Source organism: Scophthalmus maximus, chromosome 21 (assembly GCF_022379125.1).
Source record: "Scophthalmus maximus strain ysfricsl-2021 chromosome 21, ASM2237912v1, whole genome shotgun sequence".
Lineage (NCBI taxonomy): Eukaryota > Metazoa > Chordata > Actinopteri > Pleuronectiformes > Scophthalmidae > Scophthalmus > Scophthalmus maximus.
Genome location: NC_061535.1, coordinates 3,735,836 through 3,761,077, shown reverse-complemented (window position 1 = coordinate 3,761,077; position 25,242 = coordinate 3,735,836). Strand labels below are relative to the sequence as shown.

Here is a 25,242-nt window from a genome sequence, read left to right as displayed (position 1 = left end):
CATTGTAAACTAAAGAGGGTCAGGGCAGCACAAATCCTCCTGGCTCAATATCAAGGATGACACGTTCTGCGGGATTAATAGAAATTATAGCCTACAGTGAGGAAACATTGGAAAACCTCCATCTGATGTTTTTTCTAAACACGCCTGCCACTCAATTCTTATATAATTCAGCGGCACATTACAAGCTTTTACCTCTGGCTATTAGCTGTGCACAGTCTGCAGACACAAACAGAATAGATGTGCACTCTACCACTTTATGATTAGGATTTTTATGTGGCAATGCTCCTTCTACGGTGATCAAATTCTGCAATTTGTACAATTCAATTTCCAATAAAAAAAGTTTGCAAAGCATATGAGAGCTTGGAACACTGTTTTTTGCGTCATGAAACACACTCGCCTGTGACAAGTCAAGCACCAGATATAACCGGACACGACATGACTCTCTGCACCTCATCCTCCTCCTGTTCCTCACTCAACTTAAAAGTCAGGCAGTAACACAGAGAGGCCACTTGCATTACCCCGTGTCCACCATGTTTTGACCATTCCATTCATTATTCATTGAGAAAGGTTTGCAAAGATCCAGCTCAGCATCCAGAGGCGTAACTCACTTACATGACTGCACCTCTTACATCACTCTCCCTGAGGGCTTTTCCCTCTGTCACTATCTTTTTCCACCACCTCTCTTCCTTCACTTGTGGGTCACTGTAAACACCTCCCTCCGCAACGCGTTCTACAAATGTTTTTTTCGTGCAGCGTCAGCTTCCTTTTGTCATTTTTTCCACTCCGCAAAAGGTTTGTGCTCCTAAAGCAGCATGTGCTGCCGTTGCGCTGCTGCATGTAATCCTAGCTTGATTGACCCTGTTGAAAAGGTCAGTTCTTCCATTCATAACCTTTGTTTAAGGGCAGAGAGGCACATAAGTGCCTTAAAGCAGCACATCGGACCCTAATATCTGATCGAGGTAAGCAAAAGGGAGAGGGAGAGAGAATATGTGCCAGAGGAATCAGTGATTGCATTTGACAAAAGGCTCAGGTTGCTTTGCAAATATGCAGACAGTTATGGGCCAGCCAAGTCATGGCATTTCTTTAGTCAAGGGCTTTTAAGGGTTCTCACTGCATGGTGCGTGCCCAATAAAAGGCTTCCCCCGACCTCCGGGAGCTGCCATCTGATAGTCGAGCAGACCCTGCAGTCTATTTCCAAGTGTACTTTCGGCTGTGGATAACCTTAGTGCGATCACAAGGCCCGGGCCATTACGGTCACGTTTCGAGTTGCTCCTCGCAGAGCACTCGGCAGAATGCCGATGCAATTTGAATTAGAGTGGGATTTCCCTTTAAGGTTTCACAGGCCCACCCCCTCGCCCCCCACGCGATAGTGAGCAGGTCAGCAATTTCGGAGATGTGTCTGGAGAACGTGGGGCCGTAATGCAAAGGTAAATCACTTTAAATATCGCACGGCGGATCACATAACCCCGTCGCCATCACTGGATTTCCCCGAGATTAGATATTGGCAGCCTCCTTACAAATTGATTCATGCCATACACAGCTCCTCTATGGAGGCTGAATACAGTTATTAACATAAGACGGGATTCGTGTCAATCACGAACCAGGAGTTTTGTTCAGGGAAAACCAGCCGTGCATGGATAGTATGGGGAGGAACAGCGAACATGTACTAGTAGCCCTATTAGAGGATCTTCGTATTCAGTTTCATTTATGTGTTATTTTGCTGTTTTTAAAGATTAATATCAGACTGCAAATTTAGCACAAGGCACAAGGAATCAGTAATTCAATTACAAATTAATTTAATAAGTCTCCTTAAAGGGAAGGGCTGATAACAGCGCACCAGGAGCTGCATTTCTTACACAGGGGATGATGTTGCTTTGGTCTCACAGACACATACACACACACACACACGGGACCCTGTGTTTATGATCCTCTGACATGGAATATAATCCCGTCCAGCCCTGCCCTGTACTGCCCGATGATGAGATCAGGATACTGGAGACCCAACGTAAATTACCAGTGATTGGATTTCATCAAGTTTGACCTACCTAATTGAGGCCTGAGTGGAATGCAGAGAAGGTGGTGGTGGATGAGCTGAGAAAGATGTCATTGTTTCAGCGGCCTTGACAATGCTACACCGTCATCTGATTAGTGCAGGATTTATCATGTACAAATTAAAAATAAGACTGTGTGTGACTGAGGCAGCAGCCTTTGGAACATGTGGTACGTGGGAAGGGAAAAACACCCGCGAATACCCCGGCCCTCAATCAACGTGAGTAATTATGGCCAAGGTAAAAATAGCAAACTTGCAAAAGAAAGAGTCGTCTATTCATGCAACAAACTTTTGACATCATCCTGTTGTTTCGCTGACTCACATGCCCGGTCGGTATAGATGCATCCAATCAGTGAGAAAGAGTGCCACGTGATAGCGCTGCATGAGAATAAAAAGACTCTCTCCCTCCGAGAGATGCGTCATGTCACAAGCCAGGTCTAAACTTAAACCAGAAGCTCACGCACCTACCAATTATTATCTCAAAGCAAATGGAGTGTCAATCTGGCTCCCGTAGTGATTCCACTACTAGTGTATCAGTTGCAGAATTACACAGGTTTGCATGCGTGTCACTACTCCTTTCACTCCTTGTCTCCGGCTTCTTTTTCTCCATTACATCCGCACAAATTGTTGCAATTTTTTCTCTGTATTTGATTCATCAATGACAACTGTTTCCCCGTTTCCAGTGATGGAAAACAAACCGATCGCCCAAGAAAGCACCTGGTGAGAGAACAGCACTCGGCTGCCCGAGATCCCAACTAACTCGTGATCCTTCTTTTTTTTTTTTTTACAGGCTATCTAATAAGTGCGCCTGTAATGTGTTGTGATCCAGACAAGAGTGTTCGGCTTTGGACGTGAAAGGGAAATGTGAAATGGGGGCGGTGTAATCGCACTTCCAGTTTCGGTTTCCTACCTTGGCAGCCACAGAGGAGCTGGGCTTCTCCAGGAGATCCCACAGCTTCTTCCTCTTGTCCGGGCAGCAGGTGTTATCAAACTCTATCTCGCCCTCCCTCTCCCGCATCGTCTCTGCCTCCCTCCGCAGCTCCTCGTTCATCTGCTCCTTTTTCTGGTGGTAGCGGGCCTGGCAGCAGGACTCCAGGTAGATCTCGTCAATCCCCCAGTAGTCCAACTCCTGACCGAACGAGAGGGCGCACATCTCCTCCATCATGTGCAACTTGCCCGTGCGGTAGAAGTTCAGGATGGAGGTGAATGCCCCGGGGTGCCGGTCAAAGAAGTATTCATTTTCATTCAGGCTGTAGTCATCGCAGACTTCCATCAGGGACTCGTGGGTGTTGCAGTCTCGAAGCTTGCCGAGCCGGGTCCTGGGTAGTCGGTCCAGTGTCCGCCACAGCACCTCGTGGTTAAGACCCCCCACGTTGAGGCGGACTCTGCGCAAGCGGGCTTTGGTGCGGATGATGTCGATGGGCTCGGGGGGCAGCGACGGAGCGGTCCGGACGGTGGTGGGCTTGAGCCCTGCTGGTCCAAGCTTCTCGGCCATGGTGATGGAGAAGGAGGCTTCACCTGGCAAGATGTGTAGATGACACAAAAAGGGGAAAATGGACGGAAAAAAACAAGTCGAATTTTTTTATGTTGGATCCTCTTTAGGCAAGTCCCTCCATGGCTGAGAAAACAAAAGAGACAGTTTGTGACATGACACATCAGTCAGTATCACCAGGGGTTACAGTATATTAGCAATATAATGCATCTGCACATATATACAAATTGAACAATAAATCAGCTGTCCCTGCAGTCACCTGCCACCTCACATTGTCAGTCAGAAAATAGTAACAGCCGGCACGGCGTTATTGATCCCCTCATCACATTTCTACTAAGGTGTTTGGCAGAATGAATGACTTTGTTTTAACAGTCAATATGGCTGCTTCGACGAACTGCTGCCGGAGCAGCACTACTTTCTGTGCAGGCCATCGGTCAAATGGGGGCTCGAGGGGGGCAGGTCAGGAAACAGATGAAATGACAGGAGCCTTGAAATTCACTCATGTGTCTTTACTGTGGATGGACGGGTGCACGTGTGACAGCAGGACCCGGAGTGTTTATTAGCAAATATCTTTCACTGTGCCTGCTTTCAATCATTACAGTCACATTTTTCTGACAAATACTAAGTCCCTGCATATGTAAGCTGCAACTGTATGGAAGTTACAATCTAACACAGAGAGGGAAAACACCCCTTCACACTTGCATAAATCCTTCAAATCCAAATAAACTTTTAAATATCAGCCTACAATCTTGATTATTAACTATTAATAAAATATTTTTGTAATCAGGACTAAAGCGATCCTTTCCGTGTACAGTGGAGAAGCGAGGCAGGAGGCTGTTGCCTGAATGCAACAGTTTTCATTGGCCACTGCCTGATCACTTGGACCGCACATTTGCCATAATATTATTCCAAATGGAATAATGTGTGTGAAGGGATGTACATGGGACATCTCTGTGTCTGTCACCTGTTACGCTACACAACGTGCGGTGTGTTGAGTGTGTTCCGATGTGCCTTCATGATCGTGCACCTCCGATTACAAATCACTCTCTACAATTTGTGCTGGCAACGCCGAATTTTTTTGTTGGGGTTGTTTTCGACTTCAAAGTATGAACATACAATATGGGAGGAGAGAAATTAAAAACAGCCAGGCTCACCTTGCCGAGATAAACCACCTTTTGCATGCAAACTCCTCTTGTGCCTTATAAAGGAGCGGCGGATGGGAAAAAGGGAGCCGGGATCCCCCCTCGGTCAAGCGGCCGCGGCTGAAGAGAGCACTCCGCGGACGCTGCGCAGAGAACGCGCGTCCCACATTTTGTTGAAAAAGGAGTCGGGCTGTTGGTGGTGGTGGAGGGGGGGAAGAAGGAAGGAAGCAAGAAAGAAATACAAGCGTGAATATCTTTCCTTTTAGAATAACGTGCCCTGGCTACGGAGCCGGCGTTGCGTCGCCATCGGCGCACTGTGCGGAAGAGAGTCCAGCCTTCATCCCCCGGAGCGGCGTGCGCACAGGACGGGCTCCAGCGGATCACTGGGGCTGCGGACGTCGTGCGCGTAAAAGAGGCAACGGGAGCGAACCGGGATAAGCGAACTGCGGAGTGTCCCGCCGCACACTACTTAAGGAGGAGCGGACAGAAGGGGGCCACTCGGGCTGCACCACATCCGAGAGGTGGACACATCTTAATGCAACTTAACGCCGCCGAGATCTCTCACCGTGACGCGAGGGCAGCGCTTATCATCCCCGACCTTTGTGACTGGGTGGATGCATAGAGAGTTGTTATGAGATTATTTTTATTACCATTGTTACAGTTATAAATCACAACCTTTATTTCTAATCTAAAAATTCAAATCGTGGTCCCCCATAAATTCATTCAGCATCAATTGCACCTTAAAGGCTGGATGTGAAGTGTTGTGTCCACGGGCGTAGCACGGGGGGGGGGGGTCTTGAACTATGTATGACTGGAACTATGTGTTTAAGAAAAGAAGAAGTGGAGCTTCTCTGAGGGACTTTATAGCAAAGTTTCGGTCAGTTGTCTTTTTATTTTGCAGTATTGTAAGCATTTTCTCAATCTAAGGGTTACAGAAACACTTGAAGATATTTTTTTTTGCATTGTCTAATACCTCAGGAATACTTGTTCAAATAAACATGCTGAAAATAATATTCTCTTAAGCTGGATACTCTAAGCAAACCTCATTTAAGCAAGTACTTGTGAGAGGTTCAGGGTTCGTGTTGTGTTGGGGGGGGGGGGGGGGGGGGGGGGGCACAGAGACTGCTTATGTAAAGGGCCCAGAATTTGGTGCTACACCAATAGACTGTATATAAACATGGACGTAGCTTCTGTGACATCACCCATTGGTTTCTGGAGGCCGCAGTGGCTCAGCCGTCGCCATGTTGGCAGGGATCGACTCCTCCCTTACCCGGCTAATCCAAATATGGACAAAGAGGTGGGCCGAATGCAGACCTGTCGCTGAAACGTCATCACCTACGTCGAAGCTCCCCAGCTAGCTGACGCTACGGAGCCAAGCTAATAAGCTAGGCTAAGTGCGAGACGGCTAGCCGCGGCCCCGAGGCTTCACCGGGTCGGCACTGACTGCGGTAACGTGAGCTCCGGTACCAGTCGTCCCAGCCAACGTTACATGTGGTAAGTAACACTGGAACAACGTTTGAAATAAATATTTGTTACTGAAATTATAAGTCTTAAGAATTAATTGTATTAGTGTTAGTTTGCGCCACTATATTTTGATTCTAATAAATTAAATCAAATAAACATTAACTAAACAGAAGTAACATGTGATGGTTAGTGTTCTTGGCATACAGTAAATGTTTTATTGACACTGGCTTGTAGTCTTAGTTATTAATGTTATTTATTTATTATTTTGGCCTTAAGGGACAAACACATACACCAAACAAGAAAATATAAAAACTATAATTCCCCTCACCACAGTTGTAAACAGTGCACAGGTCAAGTTTTCACACTGACAGAAGTCCCTGGTAGTCTACTTTACCGGTACTGCTATAGACATTACTGTACCAGATTATCACTTTGAATACAACTGTAAGAAAGGCACTTTTATATTTGTTACACAATGTTTATTACTTCCAGCACATTGGTTGTTGTTGAGTTCACCTGTAATGCTTCCACTAGCTGCACAAAACAAACCAGTACCAGTTGTGGCTGCTTGACTTTCCAGTTATATAGTCTGTCTAAATATAAAGTATTAGAGACTGTCATCTATATTCTGAGATGTAGCTCTTTAGTTCCATTTTATCCTGGAGATATGACATAACAGTGTTGCCAACATAAAAATGTGAGCTACACTCTTAAGTGGACTTCACATTTTTCATTATCTGAAGCATTTATCACAGTCACTTATTAATTTTAATCCTACAGTCACAATGTGGACGTGGTGATTAGTTTGTCCGTCGAGGTGTCCAAAGAGCTGCAGACCTTGGCGTGCTGTGTTTGGCTGGTGGACTGGGGTGGAAAAGTCTTCTTCCACTCTGTTTCCACTCCATGAGGAAGAGCAGCAGCTGACGTCCTCATCATCCACTGTGGTGACGACAACCTGAAGGAGATAAGTAGCATCAGGCTGGTCCACATGAAGACAACCTGCAGCAGACTCGCCTCCAGAACCTTGTTCTGGCAGTGTCGCTGCTATTAAATTTGGCCTTCAGGACAGACTTTGTTAAGTCTAAACATGTCCCTGACTTTCGTGGACAAAGATGAGTTTATTTTATGTTCATCAATGTCGTTAAAAAATACCAACATAATAACACTTATTACCTGCTCTTCCCCTACAGTCCCACACTGTATCCCCTTCTCCTCCCAACGCATGGACTCTGCACCTCTGGGCTCATTCTGAGCTCAGCTGTTACTGCTTGCACAGGCCCAGTCTGTATATTAAATGTGTTCTATAATTTTTATATTGTCCACCTTTTTGTGTTTTGTACCTTCACTAAAAATAAATCTGAGAGTTAATCTATAACTTCTGGTTCTGGCTACTAAATTATGTTTATATCATAACTATTTTTGTCTTTAATACTGACTGACAAATTGACAAATAACTCATACACTACAGATAAAACCTTGAGCAATAATAGGTTTGTGTGATTTAAATATATTTTAAAAGCTGTGTAACAGTACATGTAATGATAAGAACTGAGTGATTAATTTTTCTTCTTTGCTCTTGGAGACAGAACATGGTCAGCACAGTGGATGGGATTAGCCATTGGGACCAAAACCGTTTTTTTGAACCAGGCTGTAAACATGTTTAATTCTGCTGTAAAGTTGGGCATTTTAACATGGGGCTCTATGGGGATTTACTCCTTTCTGCAGCCAGCCTCAAGCGGGCATCTAGTGAACTGCAGTTTATAGCACTTCCGCATAGGCTTCATTTCTCAGCCTCAGAGTTGGCCCCTTGGCTACACCCCAGGTTGTGTTGCTTCTGACTATGAATGCACAGTGAACTCTTGGCCTTTAATTTGCAGCACTGCAAATAATCTCCTCCAAAACTGTCCGAACATAATATTTCACCGAGCTTCTATTTGGGAGACAAGCACAGCAACTGCTACCCACCACCCCTCCCCCTTCTCCGCTCACTCACTCACTCACTCTCACACACACTAGCAGTGCTGACAACCATTACAAGTAAAACAGCCCAAACCTCAAAGGTAACGACCAAACCGAGCATTTGAGATGCTCCATTTCACCCCCGCAGCAAGTAACCTGATGCGCAGGAGACAAGGAGATGGCCTGACCCTCTTTTTTTCCCCTCAACCACTCAAGACAGCAGTCAGCAGCAAGTCCACGATGAACCCAGGCAGACACACCTCATGCCTCCTCCACGTAATCAAAACCCACCTTCTCTATTAGCTATCAATATATAATGATCTCCCTTCTCCCTGGTTTTAAATGAATAAATAGAGATATTAAATTATGTATCCCTTATTATCCCTCAGATCGTTACCTACACACTGCGGAGTGTTCTCTCCCCCCGCCTTCTCCCTCCTCTCCCCCCTCCCCCTCACTGTCAGTTCATAAGAATGGTGTTCAATACAGCAATGATATTTCCCCGTAGAGCTTATGTGTCAGTTGAACGTTTCCCCTTAGCCCAGCGTTTTTTCCCGAAATTTGATTATACTGTGCATATGTGTAATTGATTTCCTTGCCATGTTCCTTCCTTCCGGTGACAAGTGATCAATGGGGCCACATTGACCGAACAGGGCCTTTGTGGGCATGTATACTATGTCTTAGCCGGCGCGGTCACTGTCATTTGAAGGTCAAAGGCTTTGGCGTCGTCTCGATGTCACACGTACGTCTGCGCGATATATTCCGCCCATTGTCAGTCCCACAGCATACTGTGTTCCTATAGCTGTCACATATGGATCTAATTGATTATTTGAATGTTTCGAGCACATGGGCCACATCCATGTCTCTGCCGTGCAAATTTAACTTGAGTATGGCACGATGGTTTTTAGGAGTTGTGGGAAAATACGCATCTAAGGTGCAAAAATCCTCTTCCACAACACAATGTTTACCACTGAGATAAAGTGCTCTATATTTTTCTTTTTCTTCACTATGATGACATTCATTTGGCAGTACTCAGGTTTTAAAGTAGTGAACCATCTCCCCGACCCTGAGTTGACTGATGTAAATTGTTCCCTTGATGACAGCAAGGGTGCTGATGCTGCAGTCAGAAATTACTTAAAGGTACAGAGAAAAGGATTAAGGGCAATTGACTGCATCCTCTCTCCTTAATTATTATCAAACTGGAGGCCAATCATCTGTCCTATGGGTCGGGACGTCCGAGCTACAGCAGGATTGTTGGTACAACAAGATAATCTGCAGGAGCAGGATTGTTTCGGCTGCAGCTTCTACGGTGGACAGGAGTGTTGCATGGAGTAATGTAATACTTTGTGCGGTAGATGCTTCCGGCTGTATACTAACACAACCTGCATACACTGGGGGAGTCGAAGCCAGCCTGCGTCCAACCAAGTGGGCGGAATGACTCTGAGTTACCAGTTTGATATCTGTAATTATTACTGACTTATAGAAACGTGTTGATGCACTGCAGGTCATAAAGACGGAAACATGTTTTTTTTTCCCTCTAGAGGGGTGTTCACACAGATGAGTTTATGCATGTTTTTTATTTCTTAATTCCTGCGTACAATGTGGGCATGTGTGCTTGTGTGGGCTGTTGCTATGGCAACTCAAATTGTAGCATCATGCCGAAGAAACACTTTGGGCCATGGAGCCCGGATAGGCTTGCGAGCTGGTGCTTTGTGACAGTGATTGAAGCAACTGTTTGGCCAATTAACCTTTGGTGTCTGTATTTATCTGAATATGTTACACCGTCTGACGGGTATAATGTGAGGTGATAATGGAGACTGACTGCTGTGTGCAGAAGTTAATTCAGTACACTCTGAGCACAAAGGAAAAGGAAAGTAAGGTCTGAAGAAAAACTCAAAAAGGTAAAGGAATATTCGGTACGCATATTTTCATCAATCTCAGGTCAATAAGAGTTGACTGACTACCTCGGCAGTCTCGTCCGTGAGCCGTCCCCGCCCGCTGGTGTTTTCCGTTTTTCAATTTGTCATGAGATGCGTCCGAGCCATCATCCAACCAACACAGCGGACACACTTGCAGCCCACAGCTTCTGCTTCTGATGCTGTCAGCACATTAGAAAGAGAGAGCGACACATCATCATGTGTTCATAACAGACTCATTAGACAGATACACTAAGGAGCAATGTCAGTTTGAGGATTCCTATCATCAGCTGAATGCATCAGCTCAGATAAAGATTACGTTGCTGTATCACATTCTTAATGTACTGCAGTGCACGATGAGAACTGTACTCATAAACTCATGTTCTTCTTAAGCAAAGGCAGAGCAGATTTTTAAGCCAACAAGCCATTTTTGTCTTGCATGTAAAATTAGTCTGTGTGTGTGTGTGTGTGTGTGTGTGGTGGAAGAGATAGAGAGAAGAGGGAGAAATGTGGATGGCTGTAATTTACTCCATGCTCCTGCAGGAGGAGGAGAGCACATTCAAGTCACATTCACTTAAATTACAATAATAAGCATTCAATCAATGTGCACCAGCGTTCTATAAATAGAAAGCTACAACAGATTGGAATGCTTGTAAAGAAAAGAATAAAAGGCGACATAGGCTGGCAGGATAAATAAAAAAAATGTATTCATGCTTTCTCTCACACTTTTTTCCCTGCCGCCTTGCTCCCGGGGGCATGATAGTTGGAGAGCTTGGATATAATGTAATTTTTTTTTTTTTTTTTTTTTTTTTAAAGGTGCCACTTATTGTTGGGCGAAATTCAAAGATGACGATGACGCTGGATGTGCAGCCACCAGCTGTGATTTTGAAGACTTTGTAAGTGCACCAAGATACATTATGTTCAAATGTGTGTGTGGCTGCATCTGCGTGTGCCTGTGTGTGTGTTTGTGTGCGTGTGCGTGTGTGTGTACTGTATGTGTTTTTGTCAATAAGAGGGAGGAAACACACAGTGGCAGCAGCCTGTTTATTCTCCTTGGCTATTTTTAGCCGCTGGCCATGTCAAGGTCCACACAACCACCCACCCACCCACAGTGGGCAGCAGTGGCCTTCAATATAATGGTCCGCCGCAGACCAGAGTCATTAATCTATGTCATCGTTTCATTCACCCTAACCCCCCCATCCCCACCCCCAGCACACCTGTTCACCTCATGACGCTGCCAACAACACCAAGCAGGTCCGAAATACACACAACACAATGAACACGAACACGCTTCGGTATTTGCTTGTGCAAAACAGAACATGTGTTCGGTGTCGTGGAAACTCGTCAGTCGGATTCGGTAACGCGTAACCTTGCCACTACACTAAGTCCTGGTTTATATCCACCCAAGGACCTCAGCAATATCTCCTCGTGTCTATTGTCACTCCCTACTCACATTAATCACAGCACGGCGACAACAACAACCCTAGTTTATGTATGTTTTTCTTGTATTGTACGCACCCTGGGCACAGTATTCTTTGCCAGGGGACAAAACCATCACGATCAAATTACAACACCATCTTTCTAGGTTTGTTTTGCGTAACACATTCAAGGCCATGGATCGCTTACAGAATTAGAGTTTTAATATATAATTGTGACTTCTTCTGACGACTGCAGCTCAATTTCAAGTCACAATCATGTTGTTCGGCATGTCAATGCGCTGCCACGAGCAGGCAGGGAAAAGAAGAATTTAAAAAAAAAAACACTACAGGACATGCTTTATTCTGCTTCAAATCTCCATAGCAACATTGCTATTTACCAGGTAGAGAATTCCATATCCCCTGCAGCACAGCTTCAATGTAACATCCACATTTCAGGACTTTGTGCCACAGTCATCAGCATTCATCAGTGTGAATAATGCTGCCTTGCAGGGGTAGACAAAACACTCAGCGCTGCACCTTAACCCAAAGTGCTTGTGGCTGCATGATAATGTGGATATAATACACTCGGTCTAATTGGTGTGAAAACAACTAGGCCGGCAATTTGACCCGCCACTGCTGTCGAGAGTCGTCTTGAGAATGTGAGCATTTTATGTAACCGGGGCAGGTGTGGCACCTCGAGTGGGTTCCGCTGATTACTGTGTGATGTACGTCGGAGCGAAAAGACGGGGAGGACACACCACTTTATGAATAGCAATGAAGTCTCCTGCGGTGTAAGCTGGCAGATTTAGCTTGTTCAGCCTGCACCTGCCTTGTTTTCAAAGCTAATTGTGCCATTTTATGGTGAATTTTTCCCAATACACAACATTCCGCCTGTGATATTTAAGGGGTTTTGGGTCAAAATGTGTGACAACAGAGATAATTTGGTTTGCGCCATATTGCAAAACCAGTTGACGAGCAAATTTTTAATATCATGGGACCTTTCTCTCCATTTTGCATCTTAAACTATGTCAACCTGATATTACCGGACGTCATCCACAGGCTGTTAATCTATGCTGATTACTTCTATAAATCACCAGCGTCGGTGCAACACAAAGGTTGCCGTGTTCACGCTTCCATAAGTCAGGGGGTTGCATTGAAACCCCTGTCAGTTGTGTAATTGGGTCCACAGGTAGTGCTACACGGCGTTATGAGTCCCCCTCTGCAAAATAATGTGAATGATTAATCATTTGGAAAGGAAAACAGAACTTGCCCACTCCTGAGAGGAATATGTTGTGATGGAAATTCTTTCTCCCCCTCACAAATGAACACAGAAAAAAGAAGAGGGAGGGGTTCTTTTTTTCCCGAAATGGGACTGTGTCTGTAGAATGACTGGCATAATGATATAAATCATACTAAGGAAATCTAAAGTCCATAATTCAGTGAAATTAGGTATTTTATTTTCAATGTGACACCAATAACAACATTTGGGATCGGGAGCTTGTAGACGTAACCAAATATCGTGGAGGTGTTTCTGCCCCTCTAATATCGATACTGTACTTAATCACTAATGTGTTGCAAGGTAGACTTTTGAGGGAGCACCCTGTCTTAAACTGCTTTGGCTTTCAGAAAGCAGCATTTAATATATTATGTGCCAATTTTGGGGTTTCGTTTAAAGACTGAGAGAAAAGTTGCAAGACTCTAGGTCTCCCTACCAAAACAAGGCAATGCCCTGTCAATAAAATATCATGGGGCGTCTTACAAAACCTCCTATTCATGTTGAGGTTTTTTTCTGCCTTGCATTAGCTCATTTTACTCAAGTGTATTCACGTCTGCATTTTGTGCCCTGCTGTGAACAGACCAATGGGTGTCAAATGTTTAGAATCGGGGCCGACAATAGGCACGTGCTGGCATACATTGTGCGTGAGGCGAGGTCACGCCAGAGCGGGTGACGTCGCCCTATCGCGTTTCCTTGTCCACGCTGTTGTTCACCTGCTGACGCGGGCCCTGCGGTCATGTTGAGGAGATTGGGCAACACTGAGCCGTTTCGGGGCTTTAAGCACGGGAGATGGCATTGCACTGACATCCAATCCTCGGTCCCCTCAGCCAACTGGACTGTCTGTGTGTGTGTGTGTGTGTGTGTGTGTGTGTGTGTGTGTGTGTTTGTGTGTATATGTGTCCGGTTGTGCGTGGGTGAGTGATAACCTTGGACATTTGCATTAACCAATTCGTCAAGTCGCCAGACGTGCGGCAAGCCAACGTACACAACTGATACGTTCCGTCACCATGAGCGCCCAGCGGTGCCGTGGCGTCGTTTCATCTCGCCTCGCGTCCTTCAAGGTTACACATATTGGACTTTAAAGATAATGCAAACTGCTGGAGGTGTCAAGGCTCTTGATGGAAGGGCCCTTCTAATTTAAAGCAGTCTATTAAAGAGGTCACTGCTGCTGATCCCGATCCCTGTCCTTGACAGTGGACGAGCCCCCCGAGTGGGCCCCCGCGGTGATTGACCGAGACCAGTATCAAGGTATATAGGAGGAAGGGAACGTGTGGAAATGGGCTCCGATCACGGATCACCAGCCTGCACTGCATATCAACTGGTTCGTTGAATATTTTAAGGGGGAATGTGCACCGCTAAAACATAATGTCAACTGACATGCTTTACCCACAATCTTTCCTGAATCAAAATCTGTTTTTTAAAAACCTTCATTATGGATATGTTGCATAATTATAAAATAATGTATTTCAAATTGAATTATCGGACAACAAATTAGAGCCAGGCAGAATAAAGTTGTACACATTCCACAGAAAGTGGGGGGGAACCGGGGGTTCACAGGGGCCCAGCAGATCACTTTTGCCTTAGGGGCCCTGTGGTAGTTTGATCCACTCTGGGGACAGAGGATTAAAGTTACACTTTTAAAAGAAAACCACCTCTCTGGGCATTGTCCCAGATGGGCATTTGCCGCGAGAGCCACGACTTCAACTGATTCTGCCGTTGTCCGCTTCCTTACTCTTTGTACCCTTTGCGCAGGCACCGTCTCGCCCCAGATGGCACAGTCTAGGGAATCCCTTTGCTCTTCTCTGTGAAATAGACAATTTGAACCTGTCCTCTCTGTGTTTCTTTCTCTGGCTTCCTCTTTTTTCTCAGACTGTCTACACACAAAATCTATAGACAAGCACACACACAAAGACATGAACATGTGCTGTAAAGCCGAGATGTGCATTTGTCTTTCCGGGTGGTTTATCACTAAAGGTCTGCTTGTGTGGCATGAGTTTTACACACAGTTCTTTATGGCATCTCAATTCAATACACTTAGCCATCAGAAAAAGTCAATAGGTTTTCTTTTTTTCCTATCACAGCAAATCAAAAAGACAGTCCACTTCAGTGTTTCCTCTTTTGTCATTAATTACTACTAAGTCCACTTTGCTGTTTGGGGGAATATTAAACTTCTGATACACTCAAGGTACCAGACCATGTCCTATGTGTAGCATCACCACAGACTCATGTTGTTTCAGTGAAGTGATGAAAGCCAAACATGTACAGTATCAGTTGTTCAAAGGTGAGGGGCCCCCACTTCTCAAGAACATCTAAAGATAAAAAATGATCTTGGTTCTATTGAGAAGTGTGTGGGTTAAGATCATTCGAGCTTTTGACACTTCTTCCCTTTTTGGGGGAAAAACAGTTTCCTGATTGATTTTTACTGCAGTTTAAATAAAAACGACACAAGCCCTGCACTTCCAAATCCCCGATGACGAGGCAGGCTGAATGAGCCATGTTAGGACCAAGGCTTTCCTCCCCTCATCCATCATTCCTGGCAAACCCCGCGCAGCTCAACGCGTCCTCTACCCAGCACAAGGGTCCAAGCCCTTGTCCAAAAAAAGCGGAGTCCGGATGAGAAGAAACAAAATGAGTTATTGCTGTCGCCCTAAATGGAGGACCCCGAGGGACAGGTGGTGGTCCCGGGATCTTTGCCCGTATCCTGTGAAGGGATCAGGCTCAAGCGTACTTTCACAAGGGAGTTGGCACATTCGCTCCGAGAATACTTCCTTTTGGCTTTTGGGAGGCACTGATAGAGACCTGCACTCAGGAGCTCCTGTAGCAGAAAATCCTTCCGGGACTGGCAGACGGACAGAAAAGGGAATGAACCCCTCAAAAGAAAAGGGCGGACAGGCGCCTGGCAGCGGCGGTAATGCTATCCCCCGGGTGCTCTGTAACTCACACCTCAGGAAAAGGTTAGCGCTCAGATGAACTCCATCCATTTGATTACTGTGACAGAAGCAGAGGTAATTAAGTTAATACAGTTTAATCATGTTGAGTATAGGATTCAATTAATGTTTCATTTGTTATCTGTGGCTTCTGGCTGCGCGGGGCCGAGAGTGAGAGACAGCCAGCGCGACCAACAGGTTTCACCTGATAGTGGTCAGGACCTGATTCCCCTTAATGAAAACTTTCACCACTTAATGCGAAATGAGGAGAAGAAGTCACTTGAGAGAAACGGACGATCTTCGTTAATCACACTGTCGTCCTTTGCTTATTATAAAAGACATTAAAGTAGCTTTTTTTCAGAAAAATAACTGAAGCCGTTTGATTGGAACCGAGCATTTTAGAGGCATTTAATCGCGCCTCATTCTGACTATCGATGTGTCCCATTACCGCAGTGAATGTGAGTGTTTACACAGCACAGTAACAATGTTGTCAAGAATACCGGTGACACATCTTTTAGTCATGCATCATACGCAACTTGAGAGCTTTCAACAAGGCAAAGTATACGCTCTTCCGCATGCGCTGCAAGCAATGCGCTCTTTATAGAACCGTCTGACTTCGGGTTTTACATTAGAAGAGTGGTTCGTGGACCGGTCTTCACCTGGTCCATGTGTTTACTTTTCATTGTTGAAATGGTATCGAGCGCTGTCTCTTTTTAATGAGAGCATTCATCGGTATACGCTTTCAGCCGTTTGAAATACAGCTGGACTGCGTTCTATGCAAGGTGTTTAATCGTCTGCTGTCTGAGTGCCCTCTTGGTATTTTATTGATCTAATTTATTCCGAATGGAAACCCTAGAGGGTATAAAGCCATCTGTATGACATTGCCAGCTGGACCCCGTCCGATTAAGAGACATTTTTACAGTGAGGTTAAGCTCCGGGGTTTAAAAATACACAATGCAGCGGGGTTGGTAAGTGTGGCTCCATCAGACAGCGGCATAAAAGTGATTCCAAATTATGAAGGGGAAGCTATCGAAGGAACACTGATTACACCGTAAATTATGATCTCAATCGTGATGTCCCGAACTAAAGACAGCGTATTTGAAGAAATCAATACCGCGCAGAGTGCAGGAAGGGACGTCTTAAAACAGCTGAGATAACGGCTGAGCACCTAATAGGAGATAGAGAGAAATTTGTACAATGCCAATGAATAAATTATCGTCTTTCTTTTCTTTTTTTTACTGCAAGGTCAGCTCTGTAGCCTGGCTTCTCCAGGGAAAGCTCAGCCAACACATGAGCTCTCTCACACACACACACACAGGTCAGATCGAAAGGCATTTCACCAACACATGCATCACTGCAAATGTCTTCCCACACAGCAGTGCATCTTGTGAGCGCATGCTCATGCACTTGCAGCAGATTCACAGATTCACACATGCATGCCTCATGGAGCTGTATTGCAGAGATACATTCGTGCAGAGATACATTCGTGCAGACACAGACACACACACACACACGTACTGTCCTTTTTCTGAGCCCAGCGTGTTATGATGGATAGTGAGTTACACACAGGGCACCTTTGGTGAGTCTCTTGACCCTTGCATGTGGGAAGCCGTTTGCCATGAGAGAGGAGGAAGTCCATGGGTGAACACAGCTCTCGGCAAAATACACAGAAGAGACACCTGATAGCATTTTGGACGCAGCAACAAAAATATCTTCCAGCCCTGGTTTCCCACAATCTTGTGTATGCCAACATCAGAGTGTACACTTGTATAGGCTCGCATAAATATACCCAGAATAAATCGGGTGGGATTGGGAATGATTAAACTTTTTAGGATTATTTACTGTGCTGAGCAGACATGCTTGGAGTTATTTATTAGCGGCCCATCAAAAACATTTATGAGTCTGTTTCAGCAGTATGCTCCAAACAAGAAGTCATAAATCTATCAGTGTATCCTCACTCCTCTTCCTCTCCTGCTGCTGAGCTGCCGCCACCTCACTATCTTTCCCTCCGCCTCCTCTTCCCTCATCACACCAGTAAGTGCCCGCACACATAAAGATTTGCCATGAATTTCAAATTCATCAGCCCTGATTGGATTTCGGGGGTAGGCGGGGGGGGGGGGGGGGGGGGGGGGGGGGGGAAGTGGAAGACATTTCAGGGGGGGGAAGTGGAAGACAAGTGGAAGACATTTCAGAACTAATATCCTTAGAAGTGGGGTAGACTGTGTCCACAAGGTAAAAAAAGAAAAGAAAAAAGATTAATAAGAGGATGCCTCGGTTTACAGGGCGGGACTGCACTCCACAAGCATATTTGCTTGGAAATGTGTCTGATAAGCATTTCCTCCACGATGAAAGATTGAACAGTTTTCCTGTCTGTGAAGTTCCTGAATGGTGTTTGTGTGGGTATGTGTGTGTGTGTGTGTGTGTGTGTGTGTGTGTGTGTGTGTGTGTGTGTGTGTGTGTGTGTGTGTGTGTATGCGAGGAGTTCAAGCGGTGTGTGTCCTCAGCATGGGCGTTCCAGTCAGGAGTCTGTGTTGTCTCCACAAGGTGGTGTCATGCTCATTAGCTGAACATTTGCAGCTCATTTTCACCAACGGCCACGTTGGTCTCCTTGCATGGCCGTGAGGGTGATACTGTACTTCTCTCGCTTCCCAGCAGGCAGCTACACCACACGCCGAAGGAAACAGTGTAATGTAGTGTAAAGCAGACCTGTCATTAACTCGGATTCATCAAAAAAATAAAGTTACGAAACATAATGAGCATGCGCTTTCTATTTTTTTACAGTCATTAATGCCCTGTGGACCTTTGTTATCCCGTAGTGCCAAGTGTGACTGTAAGAAACCAGTTACTGCTGAGAGCAGTCCAATGAAGCGAGGCGGTGAAGTCGTCATTACCACAGTTTGGAAGGTACCGGTCGGTAGAGCTGACTGAGCTTGACCCGTCCACCGACCTTCAAAATAATGGTTGCGGCGGAGTGGAGACAGTTCATTACCCACAATGCCTGTCAGTCCACGCGCTCACACATCCTCAATCACTAAATAAGGGGCGAGTAAACAGGGCATTGCCGAGCGGCGACTCTTATCTCTCGCTCCTGTGTCCTTTTTCTTATTTTCCACCCAATGTGCTTTCAGAACCAATCTCGTCTTCTGTCTCTCCCTGCGTTTCTTCATCATCACCTAAACTCTCCCATCGCTCTATTTCTCTGCACATACCCAGCACTTGAAGCAAAGAAAAAAAAAAGTTTAATTTTACCACAAATAACAAAAAATTTCAACGATAAATTTTTTAACTAATTGTGCACTACAAGCAAAAAAAGTAAAGTTCCCGGTAGTATAAGATGATAAAAACATGGCCAAATGAGCCAGATGTATGAGAGCTGTACAAGAACACCAAATCTAATCGTTTCTAAATGTGAATCCTCAAGTTACTTATATACTCATGTTGTTGCTACGCAACAGTTAGAAAATATGTGAGAATATTCCAGAGGCACAGAAAAGTGCCGAAGAAGTTTAAACCATTCATTCTATTCGTTTTTATTATCAGAAATCATTTATTTATCGATTTTTCCAAACCTGTAATTCCCCATTGAGACCTGATGAGCGATTACACGCTACGATTATGTGTAAATCACTTTGCTGTGTCCAGCGCTGGGTGGTCAGCTCTGGTCGGGGCAGTGTTTGCTCAGGCAAAGCCCCCTCGGTGTCAGGGTTAACAAGCTTTGTCTGGGCCAAGCAAGTGGAACTAACCCTGTCTCATGATCGGCTCACTGATCCACCACCAGCGCTGGTCGGTACATAGAATAGGAGCTCTGAGCTACAAACACTGGCCAGCCAGCATGTACTGTATATGACCATATATAAACGTTACCAGAATAACTTTTACTTTAAGATGCTTTGAAAAGACATAAGGTTTTGTTTTTTTTACTGGGCAGCTCTTTATCATTGTTACGTGGATGCACAATTTTTCCAGATCTTCAATAACAACTGTTTCAAATTATTATTATTAACTAAACTCAACTCAAATAACCAGTGTTTTAGGTTAGCATGATAGAATGTGTTCCAATCTCTCTGATCTGACCACAACAAATACCAAGCAACGTCTGTACGTAAACACGGACGACAGGACAGCTCCCAAAAGTGAAGCCACAACACTTTGATCAACCCATACCCCAATGTCATACCCCGCCTTTCAGTTGGGATTGGCTCCGGCCCCCCCTGCGACCCTCAATGGATAAAGTGGTGTAGATAACGGATGGATAATGCTGACGTACATACCACTGTTAGTTTTTCTAATGTTTGATTTGAATTATTAGTTATTTGAAGCTGTAAAAATGGGCCGACACTTTATGATTGGCAGCTGAGATTGCCCCGTGGTTGGATGGGCGGGTCTACCAGAAGGACTTGGACACTGCGGTTCCACACTCTGACAGCTGCAGACGCCAACTCCAAATGACGTCACTGGCACAAGATGGCATCTGCTGTACCCTGGCCATTCTGGCTTCACGTTTGTCCAATCATAAGAAGTCATTGACACCAAGCCATACATACTGCACTTCTTCCTGCATGTAAATAACAAAGAATTATCTACATTTACTATATGATGCCATTTCCTTTGTGTGTGTGTGTGTGTGGGGGGGGGGGGGGGGGGGGGGGGGCAGTTTCACTCCTAGGTTTGTTTGGAATGCCGGTTATCTCAGAATTGAAGCTTCATTTCCTGTTGCCGACGCTGTAAGCTGCTGTGGCTGAGAGGATCGACCAGGTGGATCGCTGAAGTGTAAATGCAATGTTAATGATTGGCACAGGGCACAACATTGACAGATGGAAGAATACTTTTAAAGAGGATTAAAGGTTGGCTCAGGGGAAGAGGTCCTCCTGGAGGCGCATGAAGGGCATCGATCGCTTTGCGGAAAGCAGCTGCAACACACATCCTTTCCTCTAATTTAGTCCTGGTCTGGAGTTGTTGCCGGATCAGCGTGATTTGGTTACAGGCAGGGAGTTGGCCAGTTGTCAATAATTGACTTCTTTAAAAGATCATAAATAACGGATGGGGCAATTTATGTAACACACAAAACAATTGCAGAATTTCCTATAAAGTTATACATATATATAAATGTAATCTGCTGTGTATATTTCACAAACAAGCTGCAATAAAAAACAAATATGTGGATGCATCCTGTGCTCAATCGAGCACAACCCACGACCGCAACTTAAAAATTTGAGGGGAAAAACTGGAATACAGACTAGCACAATGCTCCAATGGGGGCACGGCCTTACAAACGGAGCAGATGGTGTAGCCGGGATGGGATAGAAATGATACCGTCTCTGACCTACCAAACAGCAGCAGCCTGTGTAGCTCATGATTGTTTTTCCAATTCGGCCGGTGCGAATCCACACAGATAATCACGGGCACCGGGATCAAGGATTTAGACCTCAGGGGGGGGGGGGGTTCCAGCAGTCATAATGCTCATGGTAGTCTCAAGACAATGCCGCTGAGCTCACTTCAGCTTAGCTCAGACCAGCCAGGGCTTTGGAGAAATGGAAAACAAAAGGACAGAGAGGGGGAGATCGAGTGATAAAAGACTACAGTGCATCATTTTTAAGTCTCCTGGAGACAAGGACCGTCGTCTGTCCTACTGTTAGACTGTCACTTACAGGTCAAATGCAACATTATTGTGTTATCTTAAATTTCAAAGGGTTAAGCCAAAAAAGTTAAAGAGAATCCCTTAAACAAGAAACAATAATTAAAATTAAAAAAGCAGACTATGAAACTCTTTCGTCATATTGTTTTTTCCATTTCAGAAATGAGGGGTAGAAATTGTTGAGGAGTAAGATGATGTTTGTCTAATGATTTATTGATCCTCAGCAGCTAAGGAACTAAACCAAACAACCCATAGTACCTGATGAGGAGGGCAGAGGTCATCTTCTGAAGTGGGATAGCCAGGGTAGAGAGCCCCGGGACCAACTCCGGTACTTTAAAATGATCAAAATCTTAAATTAAATGGTTAAAATCAAAAGATCGAACCATGCAATACAGATTAGATAAAATGTTTGCAAAGCAATAGTGGAGTGGGTCTATGCCTAACTAACCTGGGTAACAATAGCTAGTAGTCTATACTTTTTACCTGAGCTAATTTGGCATCTAATGCATTTGACATGATTGTGCAACCGTTATCAATAACAGTGTAACTCAACTTACTCGGTTGGATTTGATGAAAAGGTGCAAAGTCTTTTCTTTTGGCTGCAGGTTGGCTGTGCAATGAGGCAATTCATATTACTTTTACATCCAGTCCACTTAACTCAGCTCACATCCTGCCACGGTGCTTGCAGAAGCAATCGTGATTAAAGTGCTTACCTCGCCCCCCGCCCAATCATGGTGCCTAAAAGACAACTTGGAAAAATAAACTCGTTCACAATGAATTAAATGGTTGTCCAACTCTGGTCTAACAGGTCTGAAAAGTGCGGGGGACATAGCGGATAGATACAGGAACTACGGGGATATGTTTCCCCCCATACCCCGCGTCCACAAGTAGAGCAATTTGACGAGCAATGTTAGGATGAGGCGGTGCTCTTAAGTGATGGGTGCGCTGCCCTTCAGCAGCCTTCTAGATGTTGAGCCAATCAGAAGAAGGTGGGCTTTTAAGGAGTCTTAATTACGACGTCCGAGTTAATATTGCTGATTTACTTCAGTGGAGATCCAGAATAAAAATATTGAGCTGGAAATAAGTACAATAGGTCTATGTAAAAAAAAAAAAAAAGTGATGCTTTACACTGAACAAATAAAATTGGCAGGAATAAAAATCTGAGTAAAACACGCAAATCCAGAATTATAGAGCAAAACATTTAAAATTTGGCTTAGTCTAAAAAATCTTAAATGTGTACTATTGTTTGTTGTCATTGTTGTAAACATCAAGATTTTTGCAAGTCTAAATTGCCCAGAGAAGGTTCATTGAGAAATACAAGTATTACACCTTTTTTTTCCAATTAGGAAAAGAAAATAATTTAAATATGTCTCTCTCTGGCATATCTCCATATTTCATTAAAGCCTGAAAAGCAGTCCTTTGAGCTCTTAATTCCATGCTTAGAATAAATTCTCATTCCCGGTTTGACTCAACAGATTCCCTGTGCAAACACATTTATGTAGAAATTTGCATCCCTGTTTCCAAAACCTGAAAGGGAAGTGGCGGGACTGCCAGGCCGACAGATTCTAAAACAAACGTTTTGTTGATTCGTGATGGTTTGATTGATGGCGGGGCTGATTTTTTCCCCTTAAATAATTCAGTGGTTTTAGATATAAAAGTCAAACAAGCTGAGTGCCTTTTCAGCTGGGACGAACAAAGTGTCAAAAAGCAGTGTGGCAGCAATGTCAGCTGCACTGTCCCCAAGGACACCGCCACTCTTAAGAGGTAACCTCATTTATAAGTGATGGGACACCAACGCAATGCCACATGTTACCACCACCACCGCCAACGCACACACTCGCACCACTTAGGCCGTTGTGAACTTCTGAGTGACACCTCAGTGGTTAATGCACTCTGCATATTGCCTTTTCAGCAGCTTTGGCGCAGTCAACACGTTACACCTATCCTTTTTTACACTGTGAACCAATGGGAGGCTCCCCTACTGCAAGCAGGGCACTTTGAATAGCTCTCATGGGCGACTACGCTTCACAGAGGTTCCCCCCGTGTCGCCGTGGGATGTTCTGTTGCCAATGAAAATTGCTCAATATGCAAATCGAGTGCAAGTGTGTGAAACAGGCTAAACACATAAATCCACAGTCTGAATACGGGATATTCAAATCATATCGCTGTTACATATCCATCACACATCAACGTCAACCCATGATACAAATTTAGTCAAAACACAACCGCCCTCAACACTTGACCTTGCTTTCCCTCATTTCGAGCTCTGCCTATACTCAATCATACACTCGATTAGTCCCCACCACTAATTTCAAAGATAATCCCAACCATATTGTCCCCGCAGGTATTATTCATGGTTTTTATATGTAATGCAGCCCAATCCGGACGATTCATCATGCCCAGCTGGAGAGATAACGCCCTCTTTGTGAAGCTGCCCTGCCTCTGCTGCATGTGCAGCTTTTCCGCAAATATTGCTCGGACAACAAGACATCTTGCAGATAACCCGTGAGGACAATAACCGGGCAAATATTAGTTCTGAGCTGTTAGACATGGTAGATCTGGACTCTGGTTCTTCGTAAAGCATACCTGGTGACATTTACTGTGATGGATAGTTTTGTACTTTGTTTTTGTTTGATTATTGCAGCAAGATGAACTTAAAGGTCTTTAATAAAATTTGATATTTTTGTGCTTGTTTGTGGATGCATTGGTTCATTAATCATAATATGGCTGCAGTTAATCAGTCCTGCATCAATAGCAGCAAGTAATTTATAGGGTTTCAATTCAAAGTGCAAGTCAGATTTTTTTGTCAGCCAGAAGATATATGCCATAAATATTCTACATGATTTTTTTCCCTCAAGTTTCAAAAGTTTTTAAGATGCTGAAGTACAAATCCCAAAAATCCATTAACCAGAAGCAGCCTAATGCCTCGATATACGGTATATCAGGTGTGGACCTCTAAATGTATCGAGTATTACGAGTTTTTAAGTGCTGGGTGTTGCCCGAGCCTTTCAAGCCACAAGAGTGCAGGACACAATCACGATGGTATGTCAACAGTGAGGGGATGTAAACCAGTATGCTCTGTTATCCGCACAAAATATCAAGCAGCGTATAAAGCTGATAAATCATGAAATCAAGAAAAATGTTTAACTTAACTTACTGTGATAGTTGAGTTGATGGTACGGTTAGAAAAAAACAAACATACAAACTCATAAATATGTCATGAAACAATAAAGTTCACACTCAGTTTTTTTCTTTCTTACCATCTTACTCTTCATGCTGACATTTACGTATTAGCACGAAATACAGCAGTGGCTGGCGGGCATTCGCATTTTTTAACGTGCAGTATTTGGTCATACACCACTGCATGAATTGAAATCTTAACCTGATGATGGAATCAGATTAAAAACATTGAGTCGTTACAATTCATCTTGACGGGAAACATGAATGCTCTACAAAATTGCATCAACAGTTGTTGCAACAATTGCCTAAAAACCAAAAGTATCAACTTCAAGGTGGCTCAAGGCCTAAAGAAAATCAGGAGATCAGCAAAGTCACTATGTTATGGGAACCATTGATTTTTTTTGTGCAGGACCGTAGATGTTTCAGTGGATAAGTGGAAATTTTGACATGCTGGTGCAGCAGCAGGATCAATAGGACAAGGGAGAAGCAGCGTATTACGACTTGTGTGTGTAATGTGGTCATTTTAAAGATGCTAGATGTTAACAGTGGACCCAGTAAGTCTGTCAAGTTTCTGTATATAAATGGATTTGCTTATATTTTGTAAATAAATCCTGCTGATTCTCTGCCATGTCACCCTAACCCTGACCATCACCCTTACCTTTACAAGTATTTGAGGCGTACCTCCTGTCACTAGTAGATTATAAATATTTTACGAAATGGTCGTTTGGGTCGTTTTTAACCACATACGACAAAGTTCGTCGTATGAGTTGGAGGACTCGTTGG

At 44.4% G+C, this 25,242-nt stretch overlaps 1 protein-coding gene and 1 long non-coding RNA gene across 3 annotated transcripts in view; both read right to left on the bottom strand.

Annotated features, from left to right (window-relative positions):
* kcnb2b (potassium voltage-gated channel subfamily B member 2b) overlaps window positions 1-5,269 on the bottom strand; it is a 73,290-nt gene extending 68,021 nt beyond the window's left edge. For both annotated transcript variants that reach the window (XR_004786630.2, XM_035619585.2), the window contains exons 1-2: window positions 4,697-5,269; window positions 2,961-3,668 (exon numbers count right to left, since the gene is read on the bottom strand). Coding sequence is in view for 1 of the 2 variants with exons in the window: in XM_035619585.2 (XP_035475478.2) it covers window positions 2,961-3,545 (585 nt within the window). In the remaining variant the exon portion in view is untranslated. The remainder of the gene's footprint in view (window positions 1-2,960; window positions 3,669-4,696) is intronic.
* Window positions 5,270-7,039: 1,770 nt separating this feature from the next.
* Window positions 7,040-25,242, bottom strand: part of LOC118291355 — a 29,060-nt gene continuing 10,857 nt past the window's right edge. Inside the window, exons 2-3 of the long non-coding RNA XR_004786631.1 lie at window positions 10,072-10,205; window positions 7,040-7,103 (exon numbers count right to left, since the gene is read on the bottom strand). This is a non-coding gene — a long non-coding RNA (uncharacterized LOC118291355). The remainder of the gene's footprint in view (window positions 7,104-10,071; window positions 10,206-25,242) is intronic.